Genomic DNA, 12,720 nt, shown 5'->3' with positions numbered 1-12,720 from the left:
TGTAACGGATATTTTCACACAAATGTAATCTTTTTTAAGAGATGATTATTTTTTCTGAACCCCAGGCCTAGTGCACTGTGAAGCTTAAACGATTAAAGTGTGTTTGCACAAGAAAATCTTATATTTGCTGTGTTCCAACACCGTGACGTAGCGCATTAAATTCGTATACGAACTTTAGTGTTACCGTGGGGTTTTCCATTTAAAATCCTAATTTATGAACAATATTTGATGAGATTTACAACGATACTGTCAAAAAGGTTAATGAAACTGTAGAATGCTTGGTTTTTAGGCCGACGGCAAAAATATTTCTACATATTTATTTAATGTAACTTTAAAGTATATACATGAGGGATCATCGTAAAGTGCAAAATCCCTCAAGACCCCAGCACCGGTATCGTCGATACCTAATTCTTAAGGGATTCCGTTTTTCCATATCTTGTTTTCGTTATTGTATTAATGTGTCATATATAATTCGTTACATTGAAATGAAAGAGTTTCCATATATCATCATCTACTTTGACATTGCATGAATTGACGATGTATAACATTCCTTTGTTGAAAGCTGGCGCCAATATATTATAATTTGGAACATTTAAATGATAACAAGAGGGCCAAGATGGCCCTAGATCGCTCACCTGACCCATCGAACTCCTCCAAGCAATTTACTAGACAAGCGCCCTGACCAAGTTTTATGTCAATTGAGTAAAAATGTGACTATAAGAGTGTAAACAAAGTTTTTCAATATTTGGGGGGAGTGACCTAGTTTTCGATCCCAGGTGACCCATATTCGAACTCTACTTAGAAATCATCAAAACAAACTTTGAGACTAATTTCCAAGATATTTTTATCAAAACAGAAGCCACTAGAGTGTTATCAAGATTTTTCTATTTTTAGCTCCTGTGACCTAGAAGAATGATTTGACGGTAGGATATGCTTTGTTAGAAAAGGTAACACGGTTCATTGTAAGAAGAGATGTCAAATTATCACCACAGAGAACGTTTGTCTGTGTATGTATCTGATATAAAACATACTTATGCATAAAATCTTCCGGGGAACATTTTCATCCTTCCAATTCCTTAAAGAAACAAGCGAATAATTGAATACAATATAAAAATACGGACACAAAATGTAACTGTACACAACTTACGAAGTCAAAAATGACTTCCTGGTGGCTAGTTTAATATACGAGGCTTCAAATTTCTTTTTTATTAAGTTCCGCCCATTGTTTTCTCGTTTAGGGCACACGACTTCGCAAGTTGTGTACTGTTGTTTTTAAAAGAAAGATGCTACAATGTAACTGTTTTTTTAAGGTTTTTTATGTTCTATTTATCTACAACTTTTTCACAAAACAATTAAAAAAGAGAAAATAAGAATCCCTAAAGAAAGCCCATAACGACAAAAAAACTGCATCATTTTGAATGTTGTCGTTTTGGGCTTTCTTTAGGGATTCTTATTGTCTCTATTCTATTATTCAATCAATTGCATTTCTATTAATCAATCAAATGCATTTGATTTCTTTATCGGTTACTATTATTTCCTTTCATGTATTAGTTAGTGATTATCCTGTCCGTACTCTGCTTTGTGCCCTGCCCTGGTTTTGTTTTGGGTCCTCCTGGGATCCTGGCCACTGGTCCTTGTTGCTTGATTGTATGGGGGTTGCGTTCATTGAACGCCGCCTTTCCTTGTTGATCATGTTTACCATATTATTTTCGAATCAAATTACAAACATACGGTTACCGTATTTAGTACAATTAGCTACAAATACGAAAATTAGATTAAATACTATCGTACACATTAATCAAGGACTTAAGGCGTATAATGCCTTCGTCAGGGTCTATAACACGAGTTATGGGAATGTATCCTTTTGAACGTTGCCCTTGCCTTGATGATTTTTATGATTTATACAGTGTTCGTGCGCCGTAAAATTAAACCGAACAGGTTATATTAACCAAGTTAAGCATAACATTTCTTTTCGTGTGCATTGTGTAGTATATAGACAGTCGCTAGAAAGATGATAAAACATACGATTATCCATAGACCGTTACTTAATAGTCATAGCTAGTTTCTGTACAGAAGAATGCTATAGCCCGCGGTCATATGTTAAACTTTAAATCTCGATTTGTTTTGATTTAACGGCACATTGACATATAACTGGCCATACCGGCCAGTTATTAATTTTAATAAACCCACCTATCTCCCTCTTTTCGTTACTTTATGTAATATCTAAAATAATAAGAGAAAATGCACTATTTGTCTAATGAATACAAACTGATATCATTAATATTTATCATTATTACATTATTAGGTTTCAGTCAATACCCTTTATCTCTCAATGTTTTCAATGCAATAAGGCTACAAAAGATACAGATATGAAACTTAAATTGACCTATTACCATTGGTCAGTCAAATGATATATGACTGGAAAAACAAGTGGAGGCAAGTCCTATCTTTCAAAACTTCGTTTCTTCAGTATTCCACATGAACGACTTGTCGACTTTAATATGTTAACAATGCGTCCCAACATACAATGTAGGACATAATATTGCGTGTTGGTATCTGCTTTTGAGACGATTTCATGTAGGTTCACTTGTTTTAAGTGTAATTTGTATCTAATGCAAGACTGATATCAATCCTGGAAGTCTAGAATGAAAACTTATACTTTTTTATCATTGGTCCTCAATCAGCCATGACGTGAGCTTAAACATGTCTATAAATCGAATGCCATGAAAACAAATTAAATAATTATCCCCCGCCAAAATGCGGGGGATATAGAAATAGTCTTTTTCCGTCCTTCCGTCCGACATTTTGTCCAGTGCATATCTCAAAAACTTTTTGAGGTATCATCTTGAAACTTCATAGGTGGATAGTTGTCATTGAGGAGGAGTGCACAAGAATGATAACTCTACCTTGCATAATTTTTGAGTTATTGTCCTTTGTTATTTTTCAAAATAAATTTTTGTCCAGAGCATAACGCAAAAAACCTTTGAGATATCAACATAAAACTTCATAGGTGGATATATCTCATTGAAGTGGAGTGCAGCGCACACGAATGATAACGCTACCGTGCATAATTTACAGTTTTTTCTCTTTGTTATTTTTCAAGCTTAATTTTTGTCCAGTTTTGTTTTTTTTGGGTTTTACGTCACACCGACACAGTGTAGGTCATTTGTCGACGTTCCAGCTTTACTGGTGCCCACCCGTGCATTATTTCAGGCATTAACGGGCACCTGAGTAAAAACCATCGTTTTGTCCAGACGGTAACTCATTAAGTATTTACTATATAAGGTGTTCACTTGAAACTCAAAATATAACTTCCTAAAAAGTATTTGAGGTATCAACTTGAAACTTCATAGCTGGATATATCATATTGAGAAGGAGTGCAGTGCACAAGAATGATATCTTTACCTTGCATAATTTTTCAACTGTTGCCCTTTGTTATTTTTCAAACTGAATTTTTGTCAAGACCATAGCTCAAAAAGCGTTTGATTTATCAATATGAAACTTCAAAGGTGGATATGTCTCTTTCAGGAGGTGTGCAGTGTACAAGAGTGATAACTCTCCCCATCATAATTACAGTGTTTGAGATGTCAACATGAATTTTCATAGGTGGATTTATCTTATTGAGGAGGAATGCTGTGCGCAAGAATGATAACTCTACCCTTTATAATTTATGAGTTATTGCCCTTTGTTATTTTACACACTTTTTGTCCGGAGCTTATCTCAAAAGTGTAAGAGGTATCAACTTGAAACTTCTAAGGTGGATAGATCTCATTCAGGAGAAGTGCAGCACACAAGAATGATAACCTACCCTGCATTATTTTTCAGTTATTGCCCTTTGTTATGTTCAGCATCAGTATTCACATAGGTTTCAAATCTGTAATCACTTCATTCATCAGTTTTCATTACCAAAAGACCATATCTTCAATGACCTTACATAATTCTTCCTTGGTACTTGGTTGTACCTTTACCACACGACGTTTTTATTAATTCCATTCCATTTCCATTGGATTAAGATCTGGGCTTTAGGCAGGCCACTCTATCCAATTAATATTATTTTCCCGATAAAATGAGCGAGCCAACTTAGAAGTGTGCTTCAGATCGTTGTCCTGTTTAAATCTGTCTGTCTGGGTTTAATTCAGTAACGAATAGTTTTAAATTTTTCTCAAAATTTTCATTCAAACAATAATTATGCCCATTATTCCTTCAAATATTGTTAATGCTGATTTGCCCCGTCTACTTATAGCTCCCCATTCGTGAAGCTGTATTTTATCTTTATTTACATTTCGAACAAGTTGCGCATGTCGCGGCTTACTACACAGAAACCCTGCTTCATTAATTGCTTGTCTCGCAGTGCGACTAGACATCTACATTTATCAAAGCACTGTGAGCGTCTCTGCTTGAAATATTTGGGTCATTCGTAAGTATTTTAAGTATAACATCAATATCCCGATCGGAGACTATTTTCTTGGAATTTATTGGGCGGTTGTCACTGTTTACTCGAACAAAATACCCTCTGTTGTTTGCCTCAATCCAATAGACGGTATGGCGCGAAAAAATATAGCCATCATTTGCACATGTTTTTATTATTCTTTTTTTTAGTGTTCGTCTACAATTTTCCGTCATGTCCGTTCTCCCCATTCTAGACATTATGTAGAGGTTACAAGTATGTATATATTTATACATGCATTAAAATATCAACAGCGGATTGACTGCGAAAGTTGTGAGTTAATCCCGATAAGTTTGGTATTGACTTACATGTCTAATGTTAAAGATGTCACATCTGACAAGTTATGTATTTCACTATAATAGTATTTCATAAAATGTTATGTGCAAATTATAAACACTGGGTACGTTTATTCCATTCTCATTTCTTCTTAAACTGGCATGTTCATGTAACTAATCCAATAATCATCTTTTAAATCCAAATTTAAGTTTTAAGTTCCTCAAGTCCGACCGGTTTTAAATGCATAAAAAATACTAACGTTTACATATACATATACTTTCAATTCTTTAATCAATTTTCCCGTCAAATATACAAAAGACACGTAAAATACATGACAAACGGTGTCGACAAACTGATGATTGTACGTTACAATAAGAACGGTATAAATATATATTATAACAAATTACATGTAATGTAAATTACATCGTTGCTTAACGTATACTTTACAGCAAAACAACACCGTTGCATATGAAAAGAACATAAGCATATAAGTAAATACATTATATGAGTTAATTATCATAGTATTAACTCTAATACATAAAAAACTAAACATTTATAAATTATTAACATTCAGATAATAAATTATCGCGATGTTCGCGGAAATGGTCAATTTTATTTTCACGTTTGTCACAAAAACGCCGGAATTTTCTAAATGACAGAAAATCACACAGAAAACTGGATGATAACCATTTGAATTTATATAAAGTAGTTTGTATGGGTGATTATAAAATATTAAATTTTGATTAAGTTACACGCTTTTTATCCAGGCATTAGAGAAAATCTAATATAGTATCTGTCGCGAAAATCACGAGTATAATATTAAATATAATGTCAAAGATTTATATATATCAAATGTATTATTACAATTTGCACCAAGTAAATGATGATAATAAATCACTTACCTGATATATCAACTGTAGTTGAATGTCTCCACTCCAAGAGAAAGGTGTGTTACCAGTTCGAAGTCCAGAAGAGAATAGAGAGAGTTATGTACACAAAAAGTCATGAAAAGCATGCTAAACTACATGTACATGTACAAATAGTGACTAGTGAAAAGTACCACTGTAACAGTATGTCTATCATTTAAGTACGTATATACATGTATGTAAATTAGAACGGTGATCAATAAGGTGCACTGTGGTTGAATTAAGATGAACGGTGCCTAATTGACTTGATGGTTCTCAACAGGAGACGGTGCCTATACATTGGTGCTTAACACGTGTTTCGGTGACATTTTCAACACATGGCATTTTCCCGCTCTTTATAAAGCGGTATATAAACGGGGATAGATTCATTGAAAGATTAGAGTTATTTTGGATTAGAAATAGTTTGGAGATACAGAATATTTTAAACAAAACAATGACAAATAAGGGGATACTGAGAGCTTTATTAACTAAAACTATCTATAGCTCCAACTACGAAAAGTGATTATACATTGATAAGACGTAATATTAAGTGATATAAAGTGTAATTTGAAGCGCAAAAGAAATATGTCGAATATTTCAAACATAAAGGGTGTGAGAACCAGATTCAGAAACGCTCTTGAATCTGAAATAAAGAAAGAAACAGATTTACTAGAGAGTTATTACGAAGAGTATGAATTAGAAGAGAGAATCGCACATGTCTCTTAATGCGAGGAAAAGTTAAGGGCATACAGGGAAAAGGTTGAAGCTCAAGGCGAGAAGTTTTCACCATTAATTAAAGATGATCCTGACTTGATACAAAATATTCCAGAAGAAGTATGTGATTTATGTACACATGCAATGGATGTTTTAGATCTTCAACATTACAGAGAAAAATTACTCTGCAAAAGAGAAGATGGAAATTAAACCAATTGCTGCAGAAGAATCAGACACCAATACATTAATACAAATACAGAAAGATATGCAAAATATTTTATCTGGTCAATTAAAACAGCAAGAACTTAGTTATAGAAAAGAACCTTGTCAGTGAAACTACCAAAAATAAATATGGGCATCTTTCAATGGAGTTAAGACAAAAGTGGTTAGAATTTTGGGATTCTTAGAATAGTGCAGTACATAGTAACAAAATGTTAACTAAGATTAATAAATTCAACTATCTACGAAGTAAATTGAAATTGGAAAAGCCAAAGATGCGATTGCAGGATTAACCTTAAAACAAACGAAAATTATCTTGTGGCAATGGAAAGTTTAGAAAAAAAAATTAGGATAAAGCAAGAAATTTATTAACGTCCATTATAATCAGTTGTTAAATATTCCGTAAGCTGATAATAACATAAGAAACTTGCGATATTTTTCGGACCAAATAGTAAAAACATATCAGAAGTTTAGAAGTTTGTTAGATCATATTTGTTTTGCATCTAAGTTCGGATGGATACTGAGTGGAAGAACAAAAGATAGATATAATGAAAGTTATCCTGAAACTAGCATGCCCATACTTACACAAGGCAGTTGTTTAAACAAGACAAACGTTTTGACAACTATTGACTCTTCAATGCCATCCAAAAACGGATTAGAAGATTTCTGGAACATAGAGTCTATAGGAATTGTAGATAAACATTCAACATCAGATGAGATGTTATCGCGTATGGAACATTTTACAGAGACAATAAGATATAATGAAAACAGGAATTCAGTGACATGGCCTTAGAAAAGTGATTGTCCCGATCTTCCAACATATAGAGAATTGGCATAAGGTAGGTTATGTTTCAATCGTTAACCGCATGAAAAGCAAACCGGTAACATTTGCAAAAATATGACAATGATATACAGGAGGGGCAGATCAATAAGGGAATGAAGTAAGCGCAAGTGAAAACGATTGTGTTGTACACTATCTTCCACATCATTGCGCTTATTACACCTTTAAAAGACGACAACAAAATTACAGGTAGTGTATGACGCATCAGTCTAAATGATTGTCTGTATCGAGGTCCTGTGGGTGATACAAAATTTATGTGGAATACTCATACGATTCCGATTACATAAAATTGCAATCGTTGCCGATATTGAAAAGGCATTTTTACAAATAGGTAATAAAAAGTTTTAGGTAATGAAGAATGGGATGTACGAAAAGATACGCTTATTTTTAGATGTACTTTCAACGACATAGGAAATCAGTGTACTTCAAAAAAACGTGTTTATCTATATTCGATCTCTTAGGTCTTTATAAGCCCCCTTATCATACTCGGTGTGAAGTGTTTTTTTCAAGAATTATGGAGGTGAAATTCGTTGACTGGGACGATTACCTTAGTGAGGCAGATAATGAAAAATGAAAGAGCTTGAAAGTCAACTAGAAATTATCAAAGAGTGTAATTGTCCCAAGATGTATTTCAAATTAAAGTTCAAAGGATGTAGAATATCTTCTTCTTTGCGTCTGTGATGCATCACAAAAGTCTTACGCTTCTACTATATATCTATATCAAAAGTCAGGAAACGAAATCAAAAGTCATCTAGTGTTCACAAAAACACGATTGACTCCAGTAAAACGATTATCTATTCCACGATTCAATTATTAGTTGTTGTGATGAGTGTACTGTGTTTAAAATTCGTTAAAGATCAAATCAGTATTCCAGTCATCAAATTACATTGGCTCCAATCAAAAAGAAACTCTCTGTCTTTGTAAAAGATCGACTAAAAGAAATACAAGAATCAAATAATATAACTCTGTCGTACGTTTCAACTACTGAAAACCAGCAGATATTTATATATATATAAATAAAACTGACTGTACACATTAACTAATACATAGAATAGAAATAAATTTAAAAGTAGTGTGGACTCTTGACCTAGTCCTAACAAATAGTCTACTGAATAGACTAGGGATTTTCTGATATCAAGTTTCTGCAAGATACTCTGAGTAATCAATAAACGATATTTGTTTGTTTTATTTCATCGAGTGAGCTTTAAAAAACGGTATTCTCTGAATACTGTTTTCAAAGTTCACGAGATGAAAAAAAAGGTTATTTATCAATTTCAGCTTTGCTTTTCTCTAAACAGCCCCGACAATGCCAGAATTGTCAACAATGATAAAATTGAGGTACCGCATGGGAAAAATCTTAAAAAAGTAGTCTCATCATTGAAAAGTGTTAAACTATATTTTGATAATTTTCACTGTGAAATTATCAAATATGATTTTTACGGATAAATCAGTATTCCACTGAAAAGTATAAAATAAAAATGACTAAGTTCTCACGAATGATTTTGCAGTGTTTATTCAGTTGTTTATTATAACAAAGCGTTGGAATAAGTCAATATCTGGACCAGGCCACTATAAAATTCCCATTTAAATTATTATTACCAGAAGTTTGTTTAGTGCGAGGAAATAATGATCATTTTGCTGTTAGTATGAGATAACAGAAAAAATGAAAAGGGGTAGTTAAGCGCACAAAGGAAATATTGTGCATTGCGCTAACTGTCGTACCACCTCTTCTCAAACTGTGTTCCAATATCATCCGTATTAAGACCGAGAGAATATAGGGCAGACGACTAGCATTTCTGAATACGTAATTGTTACGTTATATACGAAAGTAAAGTTGACGAAAAAAGTAAAAATCATAGTTAACTGAAATATTGCCCTTTTTGAAAAAATATTTTGCAAAATGTTATAGTGACAAGTAAAATTGGCAGTTTTCAAATTTTGTCTTACTTCCCCTTTGCTAGACTTGTCTATTTTCCTTGATCGTACTTTCTCTTCAAGATAATTTGCATGGAAAATAATATCACGACCCTTTAAATTATATAGTTCGGAACCCTAAAAAACCCAAAACCTAATGTTTATGTTCCTCAAACACAGGATATATAACTAGTGCTGGTAGCAAAAATCCGAACTATTATGGCTACGTCATGTACAAAGATCAAATTTTTAGGAAGTTTTTGGCGCCATTTATACCGGAAAGAAAAAAAATATTCAACATCAATTAGGAATTTATATAGACAACAATAACATTCTGCACTGTAAAGGACGCCTCGAAAATACAAGCATTACTGAAAACGAAAGATGTCCTATATTATTACCAAAATATGATTGGTACACACGTCTTGTAATAAACGAAGTACATAAAGAACTTCTTCATAGTGGTGTTTCCCAAACATTTTCTACCATTTTTCAAACTCGTTATTTGATTCCACAAGGAAAAGCAGCAGTTAAATCTGTACTGAAGGATTGTATTATATGTCGTCGCTTTGAAGGGGGTCATTTTAAATGCCTCTTATGTGCTCTTATCCAAAATCAGGAGTTACTGAAGAAGTACCTTGTTCTAGAGTAGGACTAGATTATATGGGTCCTCTTTATATAAAAACATCCAATAAGGTTTGGATTTGCTTATTTACACGCGCTATTCACCCAGAACTTGTGCATAATATGAGCACTATAGAATTTCTACTATACTTTAGAAGTTTCATTGCTCTTTCTTATTATAAATGATAATGATTTACAATTCAAAGTAGCAAATAACGTTTTCGAAACTGTTTGGAATAAACTTATGACGTCATGACTCACGTTTCTAATGCTTGAATTACGTGGGTATTCAATGTTTCTCCTTGGATGGGAGGGTTCTACGAAAGGCTTATCGCATTAGTGAAAAGATCTATAAAGAAAACTATTGGTAGACAGCTACTTACATTAGTTCAATTGCAAACACTTGTAAAGGAAATAGAAGCAGTTTTAAACTCAAGGCCTCTTGTGTACGTAGGAGATGATATCAACTCAACCATACCTATAACACCTGCCCATTTTCTCACAAATAATCCAAAAACTGGAATACCAGAGATGGAAATTGAAGAAGATAGTAATTATGAACCAGTTGAAAGCACAGCAGTTAAACTGATAACACTATGGAAGAAAGGACAAAATCGATTAGAAAAGTTTTCGAAAGTATGAAAAAATGAATATTTACTAAATGTACGAGAGCGCAAGCAATCAAAGATGAAATCAAAAAGAACATTAGCTGAACATGAGCCGAATATCGGCAATATTTGTGATTTTAAAAAGATGACACATCAAGGGGCAATTGGTAATTTCGAGTAAAAAAAACCCCAATTAGTTAGAAACATAGATAGTGAGAGTGCTAACTTCAATCGGAAGACCAATTAATTTGTTATATCCTTTGGAAGTATCTGAACAATCTTAAAATGAACTTGGAAAAAAAAAAGAAATACACAATGATGAAAGGAAGATAAATCCTAGACCACAACGGCAATCTAAAGAGAAAGCTATGAGGAATATCAAAATTTTGGCTGAAAATAATGGAGTTCCTAAATTTATCTTCATATTTAAAAAAATCAACAAAAAAGAAAAAACACATTCAGTTAATATATAAGAGATATGTCAACAGTTTACACAAAGATCTAAAAGCTTAAAACATTATATTTGTTTTAATAGCTTAAGTCCAATACACTTACAATATAATAGTATAATAATAAAAACACGACAAGCTATTGCAACGGAGTCATTCCGATGGAAATCAGTACTTACAAGTCAACACAGTTAAAGCGTTGAATGTTCATTTTCAGTCCGTGCAAAGGTGACTATATAAACTAAATAGGGACAAGTCCGTGCAACGGTGAATATTTTTATTTAGTAATTTTACGTTAAGTTCGTGCATATAATTTCCAGTGCAAATCATAGTTATATCATATATGAGTTGAATAAGCAGTCAATAACTAGGTATATTTTAGTAAAGAAATGTATGTTTGCGGACTTTGTCGTAGGTCTTATGCTAGAACTCGTTGAAAGGGCATGAAAAGGAGAATCATGATCAAATAGCAGGTGTTTAAATGTTTAAGTCAATGGATAAAGTTATTTAAAATGATAAAGAAGTTACATTGTCAGTCATTTGCGTAAGTGAAAGTACAAGAACTGGCATATAACATTGATTCAAAATGCAAACAGCCAAATGATAAAAAAGGACCATCGGAATGACAGGATACAGAAAATAGTCAAAATAAACAGCAGAATCGTCCAATATGCGAGGATATCTTTGACACTGAAAATGGACCTATATACAGTTCTGACATTGTTGATTTTGATATTGGTTAAACAAAGAAATAACCTGGTGGATGATTTGATTGATAATAATCACACTGTTACCATGACATGTAATGATAACAGTAGGGGAGATATGAGAGAGTTTGAGAATTGGAAGACGTCGGCGTAGAGGCGTTGACCTAATCAATAAGTGTATTGCGTCATGTGTATTGCATCAGCGCCGCGTATTATTACACCCCTTGGGCAGAAAACGCGCGAAAAGTAGATGCTTATCACACATGATTAATTAGTGTCATTTAATGAATAATATTTATATTTAGAAAATGTGTATTGGTCATAGAAAAAAGATACTTATCAGTGTCAATAAATCGGAAAGATATTTATTTTTGCGCTTATCGATCATTAGTATCATTTAACTGTCAGGCACATTTAGATACCGATAAAATTTAAAACTTCAATTTAGAAAATTGACTGAAACAAAAATGAGTACTGTAGAAAACGAATTCGTAGTACACGCAGGATTGTCTGATAAATTGAGTATCGATGGAATATCAGATAAAAGCTCAAAAGAAACCTGTGACAATTCCCGGAAAGAGCTTGACAACGGACAGCGTGTCTTCCGAATGTCTTTACTGCGGAAAACGTATTCCCAAAAACAGAGTTACATTCGTAGCCCAAATCTTTGCAGTGTACGGTATAATTCTAATAGCTGCGCTGAATCTGTTTCTCGGTCAAGGATCAAACCAGGAACTTTGGATAGTACTGATGAGTTCCACCGTAGGCTATCTGTTACTAAAACCAGGACTTAAAATTTACCGATAACAAACTGTTTGTAAAGAAAAAAAATGTTCGAGAAAACTAGACAGCCGGCCGCAAAGGTTCTGTATTTACAGCGAACTTACACGGCACCCGGCACATCCCGCCAGTTTCAGTGGACCGGAAAGACTTTGAAGGGAAAATAGAGAGAGAGGGAAAGTACGATGTAAGCAGGTCCGAAATTAAGTCATTTTTCATTTTACGACATTGATCTA

The 12,720-nt window shown here is 33.4% G+C and overlaps 1 protein-coding gene across 1 annotated transcript; it reads left to right on the top strand.

Annotated features, from left to right (window-relative positions):
* The first annotated feature begins 10,246 nt into the window (after positions 1-10,246).
* Positions 10,247-12,511, top strand: LOC132752157 (uncharacterized). Its single transcript, XM_060742448.1, has 2 exons — positions 10,247-10,576; positions 12,245-12,511. Exons 1-2 carry the CDS (start codon positions 10,247-10,249, stop codon positions 12,509-12,511), a joined length of 597 nt encoding a protein of 198 aa, XP_060598431.1.
* The last annotated feature ends 209 nt before the right edge of the window (positions 12,512-12,720 follow it).

This window comes from Ruditapes philippinarum, unplaced genomic scaffold (assembly GCF_026571515.1).
Source record: "Ruditapes philippinarum isolate M1 unplaced genomic scaffold, ASM2657151v2 ctg95_1_1_1_1, whole genome shotgun sequence".
Lineage (NCBI taxonomy): Eukaryota > Metazoa > Mollusca > Bivalvia > Venerida > Veneridae > Ruditapes > Ruditapes philippinarum.
The sequence above is the reverse complement of the archived record's forward strand: the minus strand, read 5'-3'. Positions and strand labels throughout refer to the sequence as shown.